This window comes from Zalophus californianus, chromosome 11 (genome assembly GCF_009762305.2).
Source record: "Zalophus californianus isolate mZalCal1 chromosome 11, mZalCal1.pri.v2, whole genome shotgun sequence".
Lineage (NCBI taxonomy): Eukaryota > Metazoa > Chordata > Mammalia > Carnivora > Otariidae > Zalophus > Zalophus californianus.
The window spans coordinates 53,449,363-53,475,267 of record NC_045605.1 but is presented as its reverse complement, the minus strand read 5'-3'; the positions used below and the strand labels follow the sequence as shown (position 1 = coordinate 53,475,267).

General features: G+C 45.8%; 2 protein-coding genes across 3 annotated transcripts in view; one reads left to right on the top strand and one right to left on the bottom strand.

Moving 5' to 3' along the window:
* Positions 1-25,905, bottom strand: part of TENM4 (teneurin transmembrane protein 4) — a 711,368-nt gene that overhangs the window by 240,507 nt on the left and 444,956 nt on the right. The window lies entirely within an intron of this gene.
* LOC113914661 (thymosin beta-10-like) lies at positions 23,045-23,179 on the top strand. The gene has a single exon (XM_035722937.1). It carries the CDS (start codon positions 23,045-23,047, stop codon positions 23,177-23,179), a length of 135 nt encoding a protein of 44 aa, XP_035578830.1.

Sequence of the window (25,905 nt, the reverse complement as noted above, 5' to 3'; positions counted from 1 at the left end):
TTCTTTCCTTGAAAAACCCAGGGGGAATTGTTTTCCCTCCCTACGGCTGGGAGTTCTGTCTAACCCCCTCCAGTGATTTCTCAGCTGGGAGTGCCTTTCCTAGCTCCCTCCTCAAACATGGAGGTTGAAAGTCAACTCAGAGACTGCAATACCACATCAAAGCCCTTCCATACTCTTCAGACAGACCTGGCCACAGCCTTCTGTAAACCTAAAATCACAAGGTACCTGCACTTGCACACCCAGTACACCAGTGTGTGTGCACGCACAGGTCCCCCAGTGATTGTGAGCCCTGTGGGGTGACTTCTTCACCCCATGTCCCTTGAGCCCAGTGCAGGGCTTGCCACATGGTAGGTGCATATGCTCTGACATCACCAATGTTTAAGCCAATGATCACAAATATCCCCTCTACTGAAGAAAGAACGCTCTGTTACTATCAGGAATGACCATTTCCACCTCAGAGGAAAATGTCCTGTAGCGATGGCTGGATATTAAATAATGGGAGAACATTCACTTCCAGGTGGCAGAGCATGACCTGCGTGGAAATGGGAGCAGCTGCAGTGCTGAGCCCTGAGGCAGGGAAGGGCTGTCCGCTGGATCACAGTTCCCCAGTTCGCGGCCTCGGTCAAGTTCTTGTCCTCCCGCTGCATTACTCATGGACGCTGTTACTAATCACGCTTACTCACATTGATTTCTTTTTTCTCCCCGAGGACGAACTACCTCATCCCTCCCTAATCTAATGGCTGAAATTAGGCAAAAGCAGCCATCTGATACATGTTAGGCATCACCCCAGAAAGGAAGTCATCAAACAAGACATTACAAAAAACCTTTTAATGTTTCCATCCCCTTAACTGCCCGTGCAAATCAGGCAGAAGGATTCCAAATGGAGAAAAAGACGCTTGAAGCTGCAGCTGTCACGACCCTTCCTTCGGCATCGGGTCACCCAGCGAAGGTATCTTTGTGCTGGGCTCTTCTCCCCTGGCAGCGAATGCTGAGCCTCCTGTGAGTCGGGCACAGTCCATGCTCTGTCATCTGTATTACAGCATGGGGAAGTTTGGTCGGCACCAACCTCAGTTCACAAATGAGGAAACTGAGGCTCGGAGAAGGGAAGGGAGTAGCCTGAAACGGTTAGCCAGTAAGTGGTGGATTCAAACCTAGGACTAGCTTGACTCTACCAGCTCTTTCTACCTCTTTCTTTACAGGCGGTCTCCTTCTGCCTCTGCTCAGTGCCACCCATCGACACTGGACGTTAACGGGATTCAGGAAAGCTGGAAACAGCCAGTCCTGTGAATGCTGGCATTTTTAAAAAAATTTTTTTATTTATTTTTGAGAGAGAGAGAATGACAGAGAGAGAGAGAGAGAGAGACAGAATGAGAGGGGTGAGGGTCAGAGGGAGAAGCAGACTCCCTGCTAAGCAGGGAGCCTGATGCGGGACTTGATCCCGGGACTTCAGGATCATGACCTGAGCCAAAGGCAGTCCCTTAACTGACTGAGCCACCCAGGCGCCCCAATGCTGGCCTTTTTATAACGCATTGGGTCCCATCTATGCTCTGGCATTACTTAAGCCTGTGGAAGAATGCGGGTGATGCGTGGGTCTGTCATCTCTGGGTCCCCCTAGATACTAGCAGATGTCTCAGCTCCCTGGAGCTGGGCAGGGAACGTCGTGTCACAGTGACCACGTCCGATCACCAATGGACCGCGCCCAAGGGACCTTCAGACATACATCTCTGTTTCTCCCTTTCTGCAACTCAAATGTGGCATTTAGGCATATTTCTAAATGTCAAAAGCTCCCATGAAGATAAAGTCCGATTGCCCCCTTCGCACACACTCGAGGTGTGCGCTCTAACTACAGACACTCCCTCTTTGACTCTCCACGTTTGCCTCGCCTGAGCCCATGTGTGCAGCAGAGCTGGGCCGTAACCACTCAGGCGCTGCAGGCAGGCTCCCTGGGCAATCCTGCTCTTGCAGTGGACTGACGGGGAAGGCCTGGAAAGGGGAGGCACGGGGCCATGGCAAGGAGGGTGGTGTCAGTCCCCAGGAGCCTGGCGTCTGGCTGACGGCTCAAGGCAGCTCTCATACCGGATACATCATTTGACTAAGATCACATACTGCCGATTTCACTTGTCATCTCGGACTTTTTCTGAAGATCCTGAGCATTCCCTCGGGGACCTCAAAGCCCCAGACCCTCTCCTTGTCTGACCTCAGGGTACAGAGTCAAGTCAACCCACTCTTACTGGTACCTTCCGTGTACACATACAATGCCGTGGGCTAGGCACGGAGTGAGGGACGGAGGGCACGAACAGCATCCCTGGCAACAAAGCACTGAGTCTCCTGAATCCTCACTGGATGCAGTACGGGGACTGCTGCTGTCAGGCCGTATCTGGAGTGGGATGGCGCTGGAAGTGACTCATGTTCTCTCGCAAAACTGGGAGGGCGCCTAAGCGAAAGCGATGCCAACACGCAGTAGGCACTCTGCAGAATGTTTCCATGCCTGGCCTCGGAGGCCATCTCCAGAGGCCCTGAAGGATGGGTAGAGTTAAATGCTCGAGGACATGTATGAAATATGCAGGGACACCGTGAGCAAATAAAGGGAGGATGGTCTGTACTGCTCAAAAGGCAACTAATTAAGCCCTGCCCTTCTGACGTCTTTATGACAGTTCTTACTACTTAACTCTTCCTGGGTTTTTGCCCAGCGTCTCCAGCTCGGCCGGGTGTCTTTACACTTCTTTAAATCTCTGTTTGTGCCAGGAGTCCACACGGTGCTCTGCATGCAACAAAAGCAGACTTGACTGTCCCTGACAAACCGAGGACTACATTCCTGTACGATAAAGAACACTGACCGGACAGGCACAAGAACCAATCTCATTTCTGAACAGCCTATCCGAAGGCAGGTTTTAACATCAAAAAGAAAATCCTTTGCATGGTGACACAAGGACTAGGAGTGAAAGAATGCCACAGTATGGGAATCCTGGTCACGTGGGTCCACTGTGTGATTACAGCTCAGCAGGTATCATAACCCCAAAGGCTTAGGACCTCAGGTATCAGGAAGGAAGCAAACCAGAAGTATTCCTCAAGTACAGACGAGGGGGGAGAAGCACCAGGGAGGGAGAAGCAGGTCAGGGTCGATGTCAGACGGAAGGGAGGGAGGAGGCGGTACGGGGAGTGTGCAGCATGCTGTCTGGCACAGAGCTGGGGCTCAAGGCCCCCTTGCCATCACTAGCATCCTTACTGCTAGTTCCTCAATCCCGTACCAGCTCAGCCAAGAATTCCTTTCTTAAACATTCTTCCTCCTCGAACCCCTATTAGATGCTAGGCATTAGCAGCACAGAGGATGCAATGACAAACAGGAATGGTTGGTCCCTGCTCTTGGTGGGAGTCAGCAGTAAACGATGAAAAGCCATGGGCAGCCGGCAGCAGGATGTGGTCAGGGCCAGCTTGGTGGGTGAGTGACCGCTGCAGTCACGTGGGGCCGCGCGCTCAGAGGGCCCTGCCCTGGGTTTGACGTGCTATCACCATCTTGAAATGCTTAAACATTTTTGAACAACGGGCCATGTATTTTCATTTTGCAATGGGTCCCACAAGTGAGGTAGCGTGCCCTGGATACAGGAAAGAGCTTTTGCCATCTGACTTCTGTTCTGTCCTTTTCCCGCCGAATAGTAACAGTGCGATCTGGGGAAATGATCTCCACTCAGGGTGCCTCGGTGATCTAGGGTGATCCCATCCCCTGGGCCAGTTAGCTGGTCAGGAATGAGCGTGTGACAAAATTCCGGCCAGTGAACTTTGAGGGGGATGCTGCTGCATGTTCCAGGAGAAATTCTCCTTTTGTTTTTAATCCTGAACAATGGTAAGCCAGTCTCTCTTGCTCATTAAGTGAATAAAAAGTGGCATGAGTCTGCATTGCTACTAGCAGGTATCCTACAACAACAAGGAGAACCAGCCTCCTTGAGGATAGAGCAGAACCATGGAGAGAACCTGTGTCCGGGGGATCCCAATGCAGGACGATGCTGTTGGTCCTGGAATGACCAACCCTGCTGCCACCCTACCTCTGAGCTGCCTTTTCTATAACACAATATATGTCCTGATACTTGGGTGTTTTCTGTTCATTGCAGCCTAAAGCATCTTAACTGACACTGAGTTAACCAACTTGGCTTTAAGTCCTGATTCTGCCACTCACTAATAGTACACCTTTGGGCAAGTCCCACTTTCTCTCCTTCACTGGAAAACGAGGGCAAGTAATCACATTTTATAAGACTGTAGTGAAAAATCAAAGGAGGCATTGCTAGTGAAGATGCTTGGATGGTGTCTGGCACATAGCAGGGGCTCAATCAATGAGAGGTATTATGATGATGATAACATTTGGACCTAACAGACAGCTGTCTACTGCTGCATTGCCTGGTGATGAGTCGGTTATGAGCTAGATTTCCCAACTGTAAGTAAAAGCAGATATCTTTTAAAAATATCTTCTTTTTACATAAATAGCAATTTGTAACTATACTAAGAAAATTGGAATAAGTTGACAAGTAAATTCAAGTACTTTGTACACGATAGGGGAAGTTGGTAAGTTGCTTTCTCAGAAATCTGGACACCTCCTGGTCCCCCATTACACCAGGGGTTTCCTCTCAATCAATGCTAATATCGAGGTTCATCAATATGTATTAAGATGGCAAAGCTGTGACTCTGCATAAATGAAAATAATTTCACACCCATTGCCACTGATACGAACCCTGGTTTCTATTCTTATTAAGCAACCTTCCAAATCTGAATTCTTCCTCTGCACTGTTCTTTTGAAAACTGCCATCCTTTCCCTCTTTCTCCCTAAACAAAACAAAACAGAGCAAAAAGCACCAATTAAGATACGTGTGATTTCAGCTTGGGAGCTACATTTTGGGTGTAGCATAAATTCTAATTCACTGGTGATGGGTGATTCACAAATTCTATCCATCAGTGTTTTAGCTATTTTTACTTCAAAACAAGTGTGTTGGGGGGCTGGGGGAAGTGGAGTGGAATAGTTTTGTTGCCTACAACCTGGACCATTTTGCGACTGGATAATTCCAAGTGAATCTTGGGAAGTTCCAAGTGAAGGCAGTGAGGGAGAAAGATGATTCTCAACCTTCCTAATTGATACTGGTGGGGAAGAAAAATGCAGGGGAGCTGGAGTCTGTCAGCAACTTGCCAAACACCCATCCAAATTTGGGAGTTTTCTAAAGATGGCACCAGTTATGTTGGAAAGATGGTGAGAATATAGATGCTTCCAAACACACTTCCATGTCAGTTTGAAAACTGTTTCCATGTGGTTCTCTCATACAGTCATCAGAGAATGTTCCAGAAGTTTGTTTCCCTGCATAAAGCCCTTCCATGGGTCCTTGTTTCTCTCGAGATAAAGTGCAAGTTCCTTAACCGAGCATTAAAGTCTGCTTAAGATCCAGGCCCCTTTACAGCCTCATATGTCACCATATCCCTTATATTAAGGATCTTATCCTAGCCACACTGAACCATTTGCAATTTCTCAAACAAGGCAATAAAAGAAAGAACAATCAACAATTCCAAGAGAAATGAAAGCGTGTATAAGCACTACTGGCTCAGGAGCAAAAAAAAACAACCCCAAAACAGAATCAAAAAACCCATATGCTTATATAATCATAATTATGTAATCAATGACTACATATTTAACCAAAAAATGATTATAACAATTATGTTAGGGTTGTAGGGAGAGGAAAAGCAAGAGAGTGGGTAGTGTGGGAATTCTTCCATTGGAGGAAGTCAACAGATAATGCCTAAAATTGATAAATGAAGAAATACCAGTATATGAACATTATTTAAAAACAGGAAGTTAAACAGCAGAGGAAATAGCTAGCAGAGATCAGAGCTGTCTGCTGGAGAGTGGGACTTGGGAGAGGCGAGGATTGGGGCACGGGACTGCTATTTTCCTTATCACAAACATTTCACCAAAATTTAACTTTTAAATTTTTGTATACTTACTGTTTTTATTTAAGAATAATAACAAATATGGGGTACCTGGGTGGCTCAGTAGGTTAAGCGCCTGCCTTCAACTCAGGTCATGATCCCAGGGTCCTGGGATCGAGCCCTGCATTGGGCTCCCTGCTCAGTGGGGAGCCCGCTTCTCCCTCTCCCTCTGCCACCCCCTCTGCTTGTGCCCTTGCATTCTCTCTCTGTTAAATAAATAAATAAAATCTTTGAAAAAAAAAGAATAATAACAAATAAAAGTATTTTTTTCTAAAAAAAAAAAAGCCATAGAGGCATAGCTTTAACACCGGGTTTGATGTTAATGTTACAGTTTGAGAAAGGCCACAGTAAACAGAGCTGCAGGGTGGTATTTTACAGATCAAGATAACTCACTTTCTAATGTGGTGAACACCAGTGATTAGGAGAATCATCTGGAATCCATCACTGATATAGGCTTTTGAAGGCTTTGGAAATACTGATTTACCTGGCTTTACAGATGATGATTTTCTAGGTTTTGGGGATAAAGATTAAAATCTTCATGATACTGTATATTTTTGCTGCTTGTTATAAAGCATCGTTATTCACCAAAATATGTTTTTCCTATAAACCATTCAAAATTTTTGTTTGTTTGTTTGCAGTTCACTGATAATCAGCAACGCATTTGCTTTTAGTCCATGTATAAGCATGATGTTGCAATTCTCTCACATGGATTATTTTGCTGTATGCTTGGAGTTTATTTCTGATGAATTATTTGCTTGTGTGCATTGTGGCTACTAACATAGGAAGTGATTTAATGTTAAAGTACTTTGCTAGCTGCCGTGTGCCATTTTTTTAACTGATCTCACTTCGTCTACAGGGATTGCATGGGAATTTATTCCAGTTTATTCTCAAAGAACCAATGATATATTACTTTTATATCAGAAAAAAGTAAGCAAAATTTGTAAGGGAAGTAGCTGGCTCTACACCACTCCCTCTCTTCTCTTTTCTCTTGAAGATAATTAAACAGGTATCAAGAAACATTCGACCATTGTAAGGTAAATGATGTCAATGGAGAAAAAGTTTATCCAGATCAAAAACAAGAGAGACAGCTTGAGGGAAGGAATGAGATTTGAACAGTGGATAATAGGGCTCCCAGAGGTTTTGCTTATAGAAGCTTTTACCCACAATATAGGACATAGCAGTGTCTCCCAAGGGCTCGTTAGACCAGACGCACGTGACTGACACTCACACACTCCTGTGTTAAGTCAAAGGGCTCTGCATGTTTAAGGCTTAGAAGATGCTTGTGAAGCTTTCTACTGATTTCTGCTACCAATGTCCTTCAAGTCAGGAACTTTGTCAAAACAAAGAATCTCTCAGAGAGTTGGCACTCAGGCTCAGCTCTCTCTCTTCCATCCCAGAAAGAAGAAAAAAGTCCTGCGCTTTCTCTCTTTTAATCACACATCATTCAAAGCAACCTTCAGTAACCGAGTTTTCATTTCCAACTTCCTGACACCGGGAAGGGTATGTTGTGTCTCTCTAGGTCTGTCTTGTTGGGATCCCTGAAGCCACTCCCAGGACAGCACCAAACCTCCACGTCCCTGCCCACTGGCTGCTGCCATTTAAAAACAAGGTCCTATCGTGGGGCCACTGCCTTCTCCGAAGCCATCCCCATCATCCCCACCCACCCCCATTCTGTCTCAGAGGGCTGGGGCCCCGGGCTCATCTCCTTACTCTGCAGCCCTCAAAGAGAGCAGCCCCTGGGTGTCCTGGCTCTTTGTCTACAGCCAGCCTTCCCTTGTGCTAAAGCTCCGTGCCTTCCAGCAGTTTCCTGGGAGAAGACTGGGGGACCCAGGAAGAAAGGAGGTCTGCTCCAGAAGCTGTCCCACCCACCTCGCTGGAAAGTCTCAAGAGGGCAACATTACGCTTTAAGAGGCAGAAAGGATTTTCCCCCTAGCCTGTGAAGAAAACACACCACTCTGCCGCTGATTCCTAATGTAACAGCTCTCTCTCAACTACTAGGATATGTAAATGTATGTATGATGAAGGTAAAACAATTAGAATGGTGTGCAAATAGTTCAAAAATTTGTAAGGAGCTTGACAGATTCCATAGTCTTGAAAGATATCTCAGAAGACATGAGCACTCACTATATAATAAAGGGAGGAGAAAAACGTGGGGGTTAGTGTGGGCTTTCGAGTCAGACCCACATAGGTTCAAATTCCAACTCTCCCATTTATTTGCTGGCTGTGTGACTTCCTACATACTGCCTAATGTGTTGAATCCCATTTTCCTGATAATTAATGGAAATAATGAAATCTAATTCACAATGACATAATATTGTTGTAAGGATGAAATAAGAACACATGAGAGATGTACTCAGCACCGCGACAGGCACCCGGGGATGGGCACGAACTGGCTGGACGGGGTTTTGGTGTGATGCCAACTGGATTGAAACCCAGGTCTACCACCTATGAGTTGGAAAGTCTCGGTCTCACTTTCCTCCTCTGCAAAATGGGGCTAAGGGCTACCTTTACGGATGCAAAGATCCTGGTGCAATGGTGTTATGTGCTTCCCACGTTTTTGTATCTGTGACTTGCATGAAGAAAAATGCACCCGGCAGGTGACTGGCGACAGAGCCTGCAGCTCAAGACCCGTCTGGGTCACACACCCGCAGCCCCGTGCCACCACGCAGAGCTCACCCTCAAAGTGCTCATTGCCCACACCTCTGCCCCCATTTGCCCATATATCTGGGCCCCCTCAGAGGCTGCCTGTAAATCCAGATCACTCCCCTTGCTGTTGGGATGGTGCAGACACTCGTGGAGGGTACACTTGGCTGTCAGCTGAGGTTGAAATCGGCAGGACAAAGAAACAGCAATCAAACTGCTTCCGTGTGCGGCAGGTAATTACAGAATCTGCTAAATTACAGTGATTAGGCATCGCCAAGACGAAGTCAAAAGAAGTCTTTGGCAACTTGGGAGGGGGGAAGTTTAATTAAACAGCTCCTTGCAACTGATTTAATCTCTCCCTTGGAAGAAGTGGCAGGTTTAGAAGAGACCAGAGGTAGAGAAGGCCAGGGAAGGGGACCTAGGAAAATCCTCCCACAAAAGGACTGCCTAGGTCTTTAAATGGTTCTTGGGGAGTAAGTGATGAAATGGGAGATGGTGGCCTTTATCATGGAAATGTTAAGATTTAGGTTGAGGATCAGGGCCCCTTGCGGGTGGGGGGGGGGGGGAAGGGGCTCCTGTATAATAGTTGAGAATATCCTGCTGGGGCTGGGGCTGATCTGCATAAATTCAGCCAAGCCAAGCTTCAGGTGGTTGTAGGTTTTCTCTTGAAGGAGTTATTTTGCTGTGTCAAAAGTTCACCACCCCCACATTCTGTCATTTTAGTGCAAAATGTGCCTTTTTTAGCCACCGAACATTGAAAACAAGGGGTGCTCAGCTGGGAGCCCATTTTACCAGCACAGGTTTCTTTGAAGATTAATTAAATTTAGATTCTGGACAGAACAGAAGCCATGGCAGTGGTGAGGTGGGGTGGGGTGGGTGGCAGAAGGACTGAACAACTTAAGACTGGGGCAGATCTGTGCCTCTGTCCAGGACCCATTTTAATTTTCCCAGGAGAGCTTTACAGAGAGGGATGGGCTTTTACAGACCAGAGAAGTGCCGGCTGAGCTGGTGCTCCCCAGGGAGAAATAGTTCTAGAAGTAAGAAGTAAGCTTGTGACCGTGGACGGCTTATATGATATTTCTAGGATTTTCTATATTGGTGCAATGGGCACTCTTGTTCTGGGTACCACACACGGTTACAACATTATAGAATAATATTGAGATTATGGGATGTGATTGATGTAGAGAGAGAAGCAAAGAGATCAGTCTTCCCAAAGCTCTGATTCTGCCATTGTCTGTCTCAGAAACTTCCTGTGATTCCCCATTGCCCACTGAATACAGCCCCATTTTCCCCTAATGACGGAGTTAGTTGTAGTATTTAGTAAGAACAATAGATTTGGGTTAGTCTTTGCACACACACGTCTCTCTGCTTGAAACACCTTTTCTTCCTTCTTCACGGGGCTAGGTGTTATTTGTGCATTAGCTGTGTGTGATCTTGACAATAACCTAACCTCTCTCAGTCTCAGTTTGCTCATCTATAGAATAAGAAAAATGCAAAACCTCAGTGCCAGGATACTTGGGAAGATGAAATTCACCCACCTGGGTGAAGTTACCTAGACCACAGTAGGTTCTCAGTGAATGCTTGTTGAAGGCGACAAAGGTCATACTCTACAGATTGCCAGAAAAGGGACAGGAACCTGATTCAAAAAATCTTATTTGTAAACCTGAAGAACATCTCAGATATTTAAAAAAGTGAACAGTGTGGATAAGAGCCCTTTCTTCTGACTGTGGCAATGATTAAAACCAGGCCTTTAGCAAAGAAAAATTTGACACACTCTAACCCTTCAGAGGCAGGAAGCTATCGTTAAAAGGTCATCTTTTCGACTCAGACTTCATACGGTCCGGGGGAAGGGTTCCAAATGGTTATGCTTTCATTTTGCAGTGTTGCCAAGAGGATTTGAGAATCCACAGGGCCTCATCTGTTGTTCCTTAAGCAAACATCTAATGTAATTTGAAATTTCACTTCATCATTTTGATGGTCGCCAGCAACTCTTCCCCCTGCCTGTTAACCCTCCCTTTCAGGGATGTTAGGGCACTTTTTGAACAGCCAAAAAGTGTCAGGGCTACTTGGATTCTCTCTGCCCACCAGTCATGAAGAAAATCACAAAACAGATTGTGGAGAAGTGCCCTGCTCACGATTTCCCCATGTGGCTTGTGAAGTGTTTCCTTCCCTTCCCTCTCTCTCTCTCTTTCCAGAAGCCAGGGTTTTTTCAAGGCACGCTGGGAGTTCTCTGAGTCCTCACAGAAGCCCCAATACATATTAAAAAGAAAGAAGCTCCCCAGTCCTGAAATGGGGCATGGTGAGAACGGAGTCAGCTGGGGCCAGGGGCTTGTCTGACTCCAAGACTCACAGCCTAAAGCACTGGTTTTCCCAGTTGTGAAATATAAAAGATGGGCAGTAGAAAAAAGACTGTGGATATTACATTTGCATCAAAGCATCTAAGAAATACATCAGTAAATATTTACAGGTCACTGATCTCCTGATGGGGGAAGAAACAAACAAACAAACAAAAAGCCATGTATCAGCACCCACTGATTTTTGGCAAACTCATTTAATCCTGTACATCCAATGAAGCAGGTGTTACTGTCCCCATTCTAGAGTATCCAGGTAAGTGACTGGCCCAGGGTCACTAGGCTGCTAAGCTGTAAAGCCACTGTGTGGAATGGTAACAGGCATATGGGTTCTGTAATCAGATTAGGATTCTAGCCTCAGCTGCGTGTGAACTTCACTCCTTCCTAGCTGTGTGACCTTCGGGAGCTTCACAGAAACTCTGTGCTTTAGTTACTTTGTGTACAAAGGGCAATGATAATAGTAAGGCCTCCCTCTTCGGGTTACCGGAAATTTAGTAGAAGAATTCTTGTAAAGCATTTAACAGGCTGCCTGACACATAGAAAGTACTCAACCAAAGTTAGCCATTTGTTGTCACAGGCAGCACCACCTATAAATTGGAAGCCAGTGTCAAACATGGAATAGGGCTCCTGCCTGTATCTGGGGCAAAAGACTGCCCAGTACCTCCCCTCTGGACCAGGGAGATGTGCTTTCTCCATTTGTAAGAAACCGATAAACACCTCCCTGGCAGGACAGAGGAGAGAAACCAAGGAGCACATATAAAGAACTTCCCACAGTCCCTGGCACCCAGCTGGGGCTCAGTAAATGGCAGTGATTATTATTATAATACATGTGAAGGAGTTTGGGAAGTTCAAATGCTGCATAAACTCAACACATAGTTATTAGTCTTACTATATCTACACCATGGGTCCTCAATTAAGGGATGATTAAAGATTAGCTAAGGTTACAAGGTTGGCTGCTCACATTTTCTTTCTTGGTTTGGTCTTTGGTGCTGCTTGTAACTTGTATTGAAGCCCCAGGCAAGACATAAAAATACACTCAAACACCTAACCACGTGAAATGCCAATGAGATTTTGCAACATCTAAACCCAGATAACATTGCTGCTGATTTGTTAAGTTTCAATCTCGGAAGCATTGGGAGGCCAAGGAAGTTCGCTCTGGGGCAGCAGTGGGTGGGGGGAGCGTTGGAGGGTAGGCAGACCCCTGGGTCCCCAGTGCCACGTGTGAGTGGAGGGTCTCACTCAGCCTACCCAGACCTCAGTTTCTGTAGAATGAGGCTAAGAATACTTGCCCCTGGAAAAGAGATGACATGTGGCTCCGGGCAGGAGCTCAATAAATATGAACTCCCCCTTTCCCTTCTCTGCTTCGCCAAGAGTTCCTGGCTCGAGACCTTCCATTTGGCTATTCCTGTTGACCAAGTGCAGACACAAATTCAAAACACCTTCTTGGGGAAAAGGAAGAGGGGACGAGACGGGCTCACTGGTCTCCTAGTGTAAAGATGCACTGAGAATTAGACTTTACTTTTGTCTGTGAATTACTCTGGGGAATTTAAAGAATACCCATCACTTAGGCAAGCACTCCGGGCAGTATGGTTTCCAGAAAGGGCAGCCCTAAGTATGGTAAAAAGGGTGGCTCCTCAGACAAGTTCATCAGGTGCAAATAAAGGCCAAGAAAGGGGGCAAAGGAGATGCTGCCAAGGAGAGTCTGCAAAAAGGCAAATCAGGGCTATAGTCATGACACAGGGACTTTGATCCGGGCTTCATTCATTCACATATTCATTTATTCATCTCTCACAAACCTAAAGGATCTTAGAAACTTGGAGTCTGGCATGCTTATTTAGAAAAGGGGAAACACAGCTCTAACACAAAGACACCAACAAAATCCACAGAAAGACCTTGATTATTATCCCTCCTTGTTTTGCTGTGTGATGAGTGGAGGGTTCCCAGAAGAATGAGACACCTGGGATCTGTCCCAGACTCTGCTTTGGGGAAATCTTGGCCCTTCTCCAGGCCTCAGTTTCTATATCTTTTAGGGGTTAGACTATAGGATTTAGAAGGTCCCTTTCAATGCTGAAGTCAATGGAATCCATGCTGAAGTGCTGTTAAGAGTGCTTATGCATATCACACAGAGGATTTCTCTCTTCCCAGAGTGAATTTGAAACAATCGCTTCACATCAGGTCAAATTTCACATGCTTGGGGGAGTCAGCCATTACCTAGAGCGAGCTCACCTGATCTGCTTTTATATGAGTTCATAAAGTAGGCGGTGGAAGATGTGTTAATAGTTTTCATGAGGTGCTATAGCCCAAGATCTGGAGATGATATGAATTATGCTTTGTGTTAAAGCCTTCTTTATCGTCCTGGGAGGAAGAAACTAGACATATTATATGTGTTTTTTTGGAGCAGAGGAACTTTTGATTTACTACTCAGGAGGGGGTTGTGTTTTGTGGCCAACACTTATTTTAGTTCTGTTTCATTATTGCTGTGCACTTTGCGAGTTAAGAAGTGTGCAACTTTTAAGAGTTTCTTGAATACTTGAAAAAAAGCAAGGGAGCTAAGCACTATTAATTTCCAGGCACCTTTTGCTCCTTGTACGACAATTCTATGTGATAGGTTATTGTACTGTGCCCATTTTACAGGGAAAGTAAAGGACAAATAAGTCTGTTTAACCATAGGGTTCTCATAATTTGTTCATGTGTGCATGTGTACAAACAAACCAGAAAAATACTTCTAAGGGTTGAAAACAACAAGATGGAATTGGGTAAAGGCAACTATCTGGGACCACAGTATAAGGAACTATCCTATACACACATCTGAAGGTTCAAAGGCATTGCTGCTTTCAAGCATCGTGTTATAATGCCGATTGTAAAGATGATCCCAAGGCATGCAGAAAAGTCTAGGATGGGAGCCCTCCATCTAACACAGATTCCCAAGAAATACATACTCCGTTTTAAGAAAACTGTTAATATATTTTGAAAGTCCTAGGCTGGAAGTCAGAAGAGCTGGGTTCTAGTCTTGGGTCTTACAATAATTCAACAAAGGCAGCTACAGGAGGTCACCCAGGATCATTGAGCATTTCTTCTTGAGCATTATTTCTTAAAATAATGGGGTTTCACCATGAGATCTCTAAGGCCCCTTTGAGTTAAAGCTCTGTGATTCCATCTGTAAAATTCACTTAACGTAACAGCTCATTCCCCAGTGAGGGATAAATGAGGTGTTACCGGGTTGCCTTGTAAGTTTCATGCACACGTTTCATCTCCTTCAACTAGAAGGTGGGTTCTCAGAGGGCTGGACTATGTCTTGTGTCTGGCACCCAGCACATGTCAATAACTGTTGACTTGACTGTAAGTGCAGAAGAAGGAATGGATCCCATCATTCCTGGTACAATGTTAAATGACATGGACTTAGGAATTAGAAAGATCTGGGGGCGCCTGTGTGGCTCAGTCGGTTGAGTGTCTGACTCTTGATTTCGGCTCACGTTACGATCTCAGGGTAGTGGGATTGAGCCCCTCGTGGAGCCCCATGATGGGGCTCTGCGCTCAGCAGGGAGTCTGCTTCTCTCCCTCTCCCTCTGGCCCTGCTCTCTCTCTCTCTCTCTCAAATAAATAAATCAATCCTCTAAAAAAAAATCTGAATTTTAATATAGCTTCACTCTGAGCCTCATTTTCCAAGTTTATAAAATGGGAGCAATAATACCAACTGAGCAGGGTCATTTTCAGTTAATTATTATTACAAAGTTAAGTGCTTTTATTGAAAGGAAGGCAAAAGAGAGACTATATAAAGCTTTAAAGGGGGCAATTAGCTCCTTAATTAATCTTTATTAGGCCAGTGGCAGCTGTGTGCATGTACCTGCCTTCACCCAACAAGTGTTTTTGAGGAGTTGTAAGTGCAGAGTATGACGATACTAATCACTGGAAAGAGACCATCAGAAAGAATACTTGCCAAGTACCTAAATATACTAATGTGCCCAGCACTTTCCTGCGCTAGCTATGGGAGGTAGGAATTGCTCTTCCCATAGTGAAGACAGGAAAGCAATGTTCAGAGAGGTTAAATAACCCACTGAAGGTAGAACAACTGGCAGAAGCTGGTAGATGTCATAAGATCAGAGGGTTTAATGAACTACAGTGAAAATGCTCAAAAACTTGAGCATTGCAACGATCAATGTGCTATTGACAACCACAAAATAGAATGGGAAAGTGGGTGGGGAAGGAGAAGAGGCCACCTTAACTCATTATAGCACACAGGTCAAAGTCAAGGTGGGGTTCATTTAGAAGAAGGATAGTGATGAAAAACTACTATATATTTTCATTCAAATGCAAAAAAGAGGTTAAGGAACTTAATTAGAAAATGACATGTAGGGGCACCTGGGTGGCTCAGTCATTAAAGCGTCTGCCTTCCGCTCAGGGCATGATCTCAGGGTCCTGGGATTGAGCCCCGCATCGGGCTCCATGCTCCGCGGGAAGCCTGCTTCTCCCTCTCCCGCTCCCCCTGCTTGTGTTCCCTCTCTCGCTGTGTCTCTCTCTGTCAAATAAATAAATCAAATCTTTTTTTTTAAAGAAAATGACATGTAAAGAATCCTTCAAAAATACTTCCCTTCTTAATGAAAACATTGAATTATTTCTCATTAGTGAAATTTTAAAATATTGGGTTGTGATGTTACTGTTCTCCCGCTATTAATGGACCCACAGAAGAGCCTCTGGTACATTGGGAAGGGTGGTGACCTCAGGCTCAGACAGCTGGGGAAGGAAGAGTGGTTTAAGGGGGCACCGGCTACCCTAGCACAAAGGGATCTGGGTATGTTCAGGCCATGGTTTCCAGTTTGCAGAATCTAGAGGTTAGGAGGGATTGAACTATAAATACCTGCTCCTCTCCATTTCCAGTGCTAGCCAGTATTGACTGAAGTGTTTTTGGTTTTGTTTTTTCCTGAATACAAGTCCTGTGAGAAGTTCCTAAGAGGGTCCTATGGTCAAAAGGTTTGGTAAATCATCCATATTATCTCCTCTCTTTAGAGAAACACAGTGCATATAATCAAATTAATGCCTCTGAGGACTCCCGCAGAAAGACATCTCTGTAACCTTGACATTTCCCATTTTCTTAGTCTGTGGAACCCCTCTTTCAAGTAGCACCTATTATCCTACAGAGCTAGTTCTCTTCGGGATACTTTCAAAGATCATCCTCTCTGGTTTATTTCAACCACCCCCAGGCTCACTTCTCAACAATCCATCATCCCCTGATTATCAAGTGATCTTTCTAGTAGGAAATCTGGCCATGTTTTACCCTTCATCGAAAACCTTCCAGGAGGGGAAGAATGAAGGGGAGTAAATCGGAGGGGGAGACGAACCATGAGAGATGATGGACTCTGAAAAACAAACTGAGGGTTCTAGAGGGGAGGGGGGTGGGGGGATGGGTTAGCCTGGTGATGGGTATTAAAGAGGGCACGTTCTGCGTGGAGCACTGGGTGTTATGCACAAACAATGAATCATGGAACACTACATCAAAAACTAATGATGTGATGTATGGTGATTAACATAACAATAAAAAAATTTAAAGGAAAAAAAAAAGAAAACCTTCCATGGCTCCACACTGGCTACGGAGTCAAGTGTGAACTCTTTAGCCTGACATTCAAGATCCACCCTCGTGCAGCTTTAAATGACAATCCTGGGCTACTACTTTTTACCATCCGTCTTCTGGCCCCCTTACCATTCACCCTAGGTGCCAGTCTTCTTTTTTTTTCAATTTTTTTTATTTGGAAATAATTTTAGACTCATTGACAAGTTGCAAAAATGGTACAAAAGTTCTTATGTATCTTCCTCTCAGCATCTCCTCATGATCACTCCCAGCCTCTTCCCAATGAAACTCATCATTTCCTATACCTTGGATTACTATGCATGATTATCTGTCTTTAAGGGTCAAGTGCATGTCTTATTCATCTGTGCATCTCTCCCACAGCATGACACGAAGTATAGATCAGTAAGGCATAAGCTTAGTAGTTCCCAGACTTTTGCATTTCATGGTAAAATTAAACAGAAAGTCAAAAAACAAAAATAACACAATCTACTCATCATCGCTTCATTGAAAAAGGGGTATTTCAGTAGGAAGGACAATGTCCGAATAAGAGATGATCCTTTTGCAAACTCCCTACATCATTCCGATTGTCTTTTTTGGTGCAAGCAGAACCCTTGTGGACAAGTACAATGGACCATAATCTGGGCACCTCCATATTAGCTACAGAAAGGCATCACAGAGGGATCCACAGAGGGTCACCCTCGCTTCCTATGACTGTCAGCTCTATGGAGAGGGGCTGGGGGACTTCCGTAATACATGCAGCTCCTACCATGCCTGGAATACAAGTCCTGATAGCATTGTCACACAAGACTTTCTCTAGTTTTTATGGCAGGAACAGCAGTGTTTTGGGCTAATTAAGCACAGAAATCGAATTGAAACCCGAAAGTCCATTTGGAATTCCCAAGTCTCTCTTCCGGCAGTAACACCTTTCCCCAGGCTAGGTGGTAAACACATTTCTGAGCACATTCGTCTCTCATCCTGGCGCTGGATTCCACATGGCTGGCAGTGACTTTCTACAAGCTGATAAGGGTAAAGGAAATCACACATTTCCATGGCCTCCCGCCGTTTCCTTTCTCCTTCTCTGCCTCGTCAGCTGGAACGGAGATGAATTTTCCTGCAACACTCAGTCTCCAGAGGAACATTTCTCTCCACGTACGGCTGAGCTTTTCACGGGGTTTAAGAAGACAGAACGATCTTCCTCCCATGCAGAGCTGGCCATGTCAAGACACCTCCATGGCTCGCCACTGCTTAATGGAATTATGCTCAAACTTCCAGCACGGTCTCCTATGCCCTTCACAAAGTGGTCCCGCGGACCTTTCTGGCTTCTTGCTGGGGAGGAAGGAGTGTGGTGTTAGCCATCTCATAATGATGTCTTGCTCTTTTGTCTCTTGGTGTCTTTGTTCACGGTGTTCTCTGCACCTGGGAAACCTTTCCCTGCTCGGTCTGCTTGGAGAACTCACGTTTCTCCTGTAGGGATCAGCATACGTGCAGGTTCCTGACTGTGGCCTCCTTCACTGCGCCCCTACCCCAACACAGAGTTAATCTCTCTTCCCTCTGTTCCCATGGTATCCTGTGCTATCAGTAAAATGGGTTAATAACTGCCTACCCATTGAGTTGTAAGGTTTAAATGTAAACATACATAAAGCATTTAGAACATTCCATCGCACTTAACAAACGTGTTGGTATTATAGTTGCTGCTTCTGCTGTTGTTGTTGAAAACAACGATTAAAAGACTCTGCTGGTGTATTTTTATGCCCTGCTGGGTTATGAGCTCATGGAGAGCAGAGGCTAGGTTCTTCGGAATCTCTTATCCACAGCACAGTGTCAGGCAGAGTAGGGGTGAAATAAATTAACTTTTAAGAAAATAATTTTCTTTTTGACTCTCAAGTAAGAATGTTTTTGCTAGAAAATGTATACAGAAGAAAAGTTCAAAGGGAAAAACCAAAACTCTATCATAGCCACAGCACCCAATAATAATCACTGTTAATGTGCCCTGGTCTATTTCCTTCTAGTCTTTTCTTATACATATGTAAACATGTACTTAACAATTTCGGTTCTTACTGTATATACAGTTTTCTATCTCACTTTGTTTCCACTTAATATATATAATAAGAGGTTTTTTTCATATCTTTAAAATTATTTGAACACATGATTTTAACAGTGATTTAAAAGATCATCAAATGGACAGGAGATAATGTCATTTTACCAACTTTCTATTATTGGACATCCAAGTCATTTTTAGTTTTTCTGCTTTTAAATATTTCTTGAGTTGAGCTGTAAACTCTGCCAAGGGGTAGACTAAATTCCAGATTAAGCAGAGGACCCCTTCCCCCAACCTCTAGCCTTAGGGGTGGTGGTCTGAGCTAGGAAAAGCAGAGGATGAATCCCTCTTTCTTGGAACTGGTTGAAGAGTCTCTTGGAGGGACTAGCAGACATGCACGGATGAGCTCACTCAAGAGGCTGACCTGAGTGTGGACTCTAACTGGTCAGTCTGTCCCCCTCCCCCGCTCCATTCTTGGTCCATTAACATTCCTCCTGGGGGATGGCAGCTCCAAAGGACAAACAGCAATTGTTGGGACTCAAGGGCCCTGAGAATGGGCTCTGTAACCTGAGCCCCACCAGCTTTGATACGGTTGGGCAGGTCACCCTGGGGACACCCTGGTGACAGACGAAAGTGTATCTCAGAGCCCTGGATTGTGTTTCCAGGGCACAGGTGTGGGGGGATTATCTTTCTGACAAGCCAAGCACTTACCCCAATCTCTACAGCTGCTTTCTCTTCTCCCTCTGGCCCTAGGCCTACCAGAAATAGCACCCTCAAGCCATTCTCTGCTAAAGCCAAGAGCTGTCTCTGCCTGAGCCCCTGTGCCTAAGAGTTACCAAAAGAACCCGACAAATTGCCTCACTTTGTTAAGTGAACGAGTGAACAAACATCCTGCACTCTGAATGCCTGGGCAGGCGTGTCACCTCAAACCAACGGCACTGTGAAGCTCTTCCTGGGAACCCTGCCCGCAGTGCGTGCGGAGACCACAAACTCTCATGCCGGCTACTACAGGCTGGTCACCTGCTAGCTGCCTGACCCTGGGTGAACTGCTTGATCTCTCTGAGCCTCAGCTGCCTCACCCACGTAAGGGAACAATGCTGGCATGGAGGGACATGCCAAGGGACATGAAGGCACTTACAGGTGCCTCGAAAACGTACTCCTGCAGAAAAGGGCAGAGCTGGGAAAGGGGCCAGGTGTGTTGGAGGAACAGAGAAAGTGACCCACCAGGGACTGGCAGCTGGGACTCCGTGGGAAGGCCAAGGGACCTGCGCCAAGCACACATAGGACCAGGAGTGTCCAACAGGAAGAGGCTGTTCTGGTCAGGTCTTGACTTGAAAGTCTCCTGGCCTCGGGCTGGGAGGCAGGAAGGCAGAGCCCTGGCAGGATGCTAGCCAGGTGCGGGGGCAGGGCCGATAGGAGAGCTCTCGGTGTCCACCCCAGTGTGTTGTACAATCTAGAGCAGCTCTCCCCGCAGCTGTCACCTCATGAAGCTGCCCCTGGTGCAGGCAGGGGACTGTCTCCGAAGGATCACAGACAGCACTCTTGGCCTGTCTTTAACAAGATTTCTTTTTTTTTTTTTTAAGATTTTATTTATTTATTTGACAGAGAGAGATAGTGAGAGCAGGAACACAAGCAGGGGGAGTGCGAGAGGGAGAAGCAGGCTTCCCGCCGAGCAGGGAACCCGACACGGGGCTCGATCCCAGGACTCTGGGATCATGACCTGAGCTGAAGGCAGACATTTAACGACAGCCACCCAGGCGTCCCAACAAGATTTCTTTTTTGTAAAATCCAACATTTTCTGAGCATCTACCATGTGCCAGGTAACGTGCCCGATGCTCTCACACACGTGATCTCATTGGATCCTGTGACAATCCTGAGAAGTAGTTATTCCCACCCCTGAGCGGTGGTGAGACTCGGGGTGATGAGGTCTTTTTAAACATGGAGAAGCACGGTGTGAGCCATACTGAGGACAGCCCTGAGTACCAGCTGGCTGGCCTTCCTCTAGAGCAAAGGCTGATCTGCCTCCCCCTCTCGGATCCCTCATCTTTTTACAAGCGCAAGCCCTGTGGGCGGTTCGTACGCCTGGAGAGAGGACTGACTTATTCTCGTGTTTACCATGTGCCAGGACCCCGCTCATCTTTTCACCAGTACTACCTAACTCAGTCCTGCCAACTGCCCCCCACCCGAGGTAAGAATTCTTACCCTATTTTGCGAAGGACAAAACTCAGACTCAGAGTGGGAGATGGATGGTTCCATGCTATGTGGCTACAAACTGGAGAAGCGGTGATCCGAGGCTGGTCTGGCTGACTCCAAAGCCTGTGCCCTTCCTCCAGATGGGACGTCTTTCCGAGAGAGCCCCCACAAGGCTGAAGGTGCAGTGGGAACGCTGACCAGACTTTGAAACCTGATGAAACTCCTCTGGCACGAGATCCTGTGAGGATCTTTGGGATAGCTTCTTTCTCCCCACCCCAGAAATGTGCATCTGGCCGCAGCCCCAGAGCAGGGGCCCTAGCTAAAGACCCTTACAAGTGCGTACCCGTCAGACAACAAACACACACCTGTTCCCAGCCCACAGGTGACAGCCCCTGAGCTGGGACAGGAACCCCCAGAGGAAGGGGGTGATTTCACTCTCCAACTTTTAGGCACTTTTTCAGTCCCGGAAGAGGCACATTTTGAAGGACGTTGACTCACGAAAGCAGGGACACAGAAAAAGAAGGGAACCTAGTGTCGGGGGAGGGGTTGGGAGTGGCTGTGAGCAACAGAGAGCTCGCCCAAGGAATGCACAGATTGAAAATGTTTAACCCAACCTGCCAATGGGCAGGAAGCAAGTCCAGCCCCTTTCGAACCTCATCTTCCCCCTTTTATTAATTACTTCCCCTGCGTTAGCAGGAGAAATACACATTCAGCAAATACACGTCCTTTAATTGCCCATCATAAATTCTCACCTGTCCAGAGGGAGGGCGATTTTCAAGGCATATTTGAAAATTCTTTCTTTTCTAGTAGGAAAACATGCCTAGATTTTTAGTGTTATCGTAGATGACCTGTTTGAAAGTCTTGACAACCCAGGCGTGTTACTTTAATGTGCAAAAATACACAGTCAAGAATCTAGATGCCAAAACCAGAATAAATTAAGGGTAGCAGCTGGTAAGTAAATATTAGTATTCTCTCTCCTATCCTATACTCACAATGTTTCCATTTACTAAACATTCTATTTACCAAGTATTTTAGTAATAACATCCTCTGTTTGCATGTAGCTTTGCAGGAAAACATGTAGCGCGCTCAGTGCATACGATGCGCCTGCCTGGCTAGAGAGTGTGCTCCTGGGGGCTGCCTCCTGTCCTCTTGTGCAGGGGACACTCTCCCGTGTCTTAGCTCATAGAAGCCACATGACCGGCTGGAGAGGCCAGCAGAGCAGGTGGTCTTAGTCTCCCTTTAGAGACCTGAAGAGTGAGGGCCAAGCAGATGGAGAGACTTTCCAACACCAGTGAGGGCAGAGCTGGGATCGGAGGAGCAGTCCTGTGCTGGGTAAACTGGATGACACTGTGCTGACTCAAATGAAATGCTGAACCTCCTATGAAGCAGTCTGGGGTTCTTAATCTAGAGAGAAAAAACAAGTCACCTGATTCTGGCCCACACTTTCCCACCCATCGCTAGCCATGATTGCCAGGAGAAACAGGTGCGTGAAGGTCATCCCCTTTGCCAGACCACAAGTCCAGGTATGGGGCTCTGAACAAACCAGTCTGCCATGTTGAAGGAGCTATCTGACTTTGAAATAACAACTAAAGCTTCTCCCCATCCTCAGTGTTCTCCAAGCCCACCAAACCCCTCGTAGCTTGAAGGGCTAGGCCAAGAGCTTCAAAAGGGCAGAAATCATGGTACATTTTCATCATCTGTTGTAAGGTCTGCAGGGCAGGGCTTTTGATGTCACTGGCCACCCTTGGTCTGTCATTCCTGGTGCCCAAGAAAAACACTCGAGACACAGGTCTCAATATTAAGACCCTTTCTCTTCTCAGATTCAATAATGGCCGCAGCTCTGTTCATTAAATGCTGACTATTTGGTAGGCGCTGGGCAAAGAGCTTTTCATAAGGTGTGTTGGTTCCTCACTCACCCTGCTCTGTTGGCATTATTATGCCCAACTATACAGACGAAGTGACCGAGGCTCCAAAGGGATTACTAACCTGCCTGGGGGCACACTGCCAGTAAGTGGCAGAGCCTGGACTTTAACCTGGGCCTATCCGACTTCAAAGCCTACCCCCCCTTTTACCAGAAATTCTTAATAAGAGGACAAAATCAAATTCTTTCCCTATGTCTTTCCATGTGATTTGTCTTCTAGTGAGAGCTGCACTTCGGCTACCTTTTAGGTAGAAGTAGTAGTTTTGGGTAAGCTTTCCTTCATGATCAAAAAAGACAGGTCTCCTGTTGCAGCAACGCGAGCGGGAGCCCCAGGCGCCGGGATCGGAGCGGAACTCCACAATTGCTTTAAGAAAATGGCGGACGAGCCGGACATGGGGGAAATCGCCAGCTTCGGTAAGGCCAAGCTGAAGAAAATGGAGACGCAAGAGAAGAACGCCCTGCCGACCAAAGAGACCACTGAGCAGGAGAAGCGGAGTGGAATTTCCTAAGAACCTAGAGGATTCCCCACCCCCGTAATCTTCGGGACACCCCTGTCATGATGTGGAGAAAGAAGAGCCACCTGCAAGATGGACACGCGCGATAAGCTGCACCATGAACCCGGGCACTGCAGCCTGTGGGTCTCTGAGGGGACCTCCCCCTGCCAAATTCTCCGGTTTGCCCTGGGATATTATAGCAAATTATTTGTATGTTGAATGAAAATAAAACACACCTCGTGGCATGGCAAAAAAAAAAAAAAAAAAAAAAAAAAAGACTAGTCTCCACAGATCTCTCTGTATTTGACACCCTCAGATGTGATCGATAAGACAATATTTACACAGCGTCACTGGGTGTCCAGTCTCCTTACGCTCAGTCACCACACACCCGTATGGACTAAGCAACCCTGTAATTAATACTGTCTATAAATTAGCAAGAGGCTGAAGCTCAGAGAGTGAAACCAATTTGCCCAAGGCCACACAGCTTTAGGGCTCAGACTCAGAAGGCAGGACTCCCCGGCCACAATACAACCCTTCTAACCACAGAATGCAGCAGCTTCTGTGTTTGATTGGATTGTGGTCTTGGTTGGAGATGGGGAGTGGGGTGGGGATGGGGTGGGGGCTTTTGGGATTCTGGCCAAGGCTGGAAAAGCAGGAGACGGAAAAGGTTTTATTCTAAAATGCTGCCTCGCTAGAAAGCTTTAAACAGGAAAGTTTGCCTTTACAATATGGAGGAGTTTTTCATGTTTCAGCTCATGCTGAATTGCTTTATGCTTTAGCTATAAACCTCTGACAGAGAGGGTGCGGGGCAAGGCTGGCCCAAATTTAACTAGAGCTGTACCGCTGTAAAGCTCAGGTTACAGGGATCACTTCTGGTGCCAAGGCAGTTTAACGAGTATGAATGCACATAATTCGTTCCAGTTGTCCTGCCTCAGCACAGAAGGGCTATTTCTGGGGTGGGGCTCCGCACACTTCTGCCAATGTGGTTCCCATTACCGGCTCCAGAGCCTCGACCAAGTCCCCTCCACGCCCAGGAAGGGACTGTTTTATCACAGCTGCTAAACTATCAATTCTCTGTAAAGGTTCACAGAGTTTCTATATTCTGAGCTCCCAAAGGGGATGGAGGTGGGATTGCACTACACAATGCGCCCACACCTCGCCCATCCCATGAGACCTTTCCAAAAACTCAGCTGCTTTATCCAATCTCCCTTCAACCCAAGCAACATCTCTCCCACTTTTATTTGGAACACTTGCAAGCCTAAAGAAAAGTCCAAAGAATAGTTCAAAAACACCTATATACCCTTCACCTAAATCTGTCCATTGTTAATATGATGCCACACTGCTTTATTTCATTATCTTTTTATAAATTTTTTTTTTCTGAGCATTTGAAAGACACTTGCAGACATCAGGACACCTTACATCAGCATGTATCTCCTGAGAATAAGGACATTCCCCCATCCAACCACAATATCTATCATGATCACAACTAAGAAAATGAACAGTCATTCCACAATGTCACCTAACATATATATATACACCGTATTTAAAAATTTCTTCAATTCTTCCCTAAATGTCTTCTTTATAGCCTTAAAAGAAACTTAGATCTAATCAAGATTCAAATGTTGCTTGAATGTGGCTGCTATATTTAGAAGACATGGACATTTCTCCAAAGAAAACAAACAAATGGCCAACAGACACATGAAAAAATGCTCAACATCACTCGGCATCAGGGAAATTCAAATCAAAACCTCAATGAGACACCACCTCACACCAGTTAGAATGGCTAAAATTAATGAGTCAGGAAACGACAGATGTTGGTGGGGATGCGGAGAAAGGGGAACCCTCCTACACTGTTGGTGGGAATGCAAGCTGGGGCAACCACTCTGGAAAACAGTATGGAGGTTCCTCAAACAGTTGAAAATAGAGCTACCATATGATCCAGCAATTGCACTACTGGGTATTTACCCCAAAGATACAAATGTAGGGATCCGAAGGGGTACATGCACCCCAATGTTTATAGCAGCAATGTCCACAATAGCCAAACTATGGAAAGAGCACAGATGTCCATCGACAGATGAATGGATAAAGAAGATGTGGTATTATATATATAATGGAATATTATGCAGCCATCAAAAGGAATGAGATCTTGCCATTTGCAATGATGTGGATAGAACTAGACGGTATTATGCTAAGTGAAATAAGTCAATCAGAGAAAGACAGTTATCATATGATCTCACTCATGTGGAATTTAAGAAACAAAACAGAGGAGCGTGGGGAAAGGGAAGAAAAAATAAAACAAGACAAAATCAGAGAGGGAGACAAACCATAAGAGACTCTTTATCTTAGGAAACAAACTGAAGGTTGCTGGAGGGAAGGGGGGCGGGGGGGAGGGGCATTAAGGAGGGCACGTGATATAATAAGCACTAGGTATTATAAAAGACTGATGAATCACTGCCCTCTACCTCCGAAACCAATAATACATTATATGTTAATTAATTGAATTTAAATAAATTAAAAGAAAAAAAGAATGTGGCTGCTATATTTATTTAGTCTCTTAATCTAGAAGAAATTTCTACCCACCCTAGCACTCCTGATTCCTTTTTTTCATGACATTGACCTTTTGTTAAAGTCCAGGCCAGCTGCCGTACAGACTGTCCCTACATACTGGATGGCTCTTGACTGTTTCCTCATGATTAGATTCAGGTTCACATCTCACATGTGATGGAATGTACTTGTTCTTG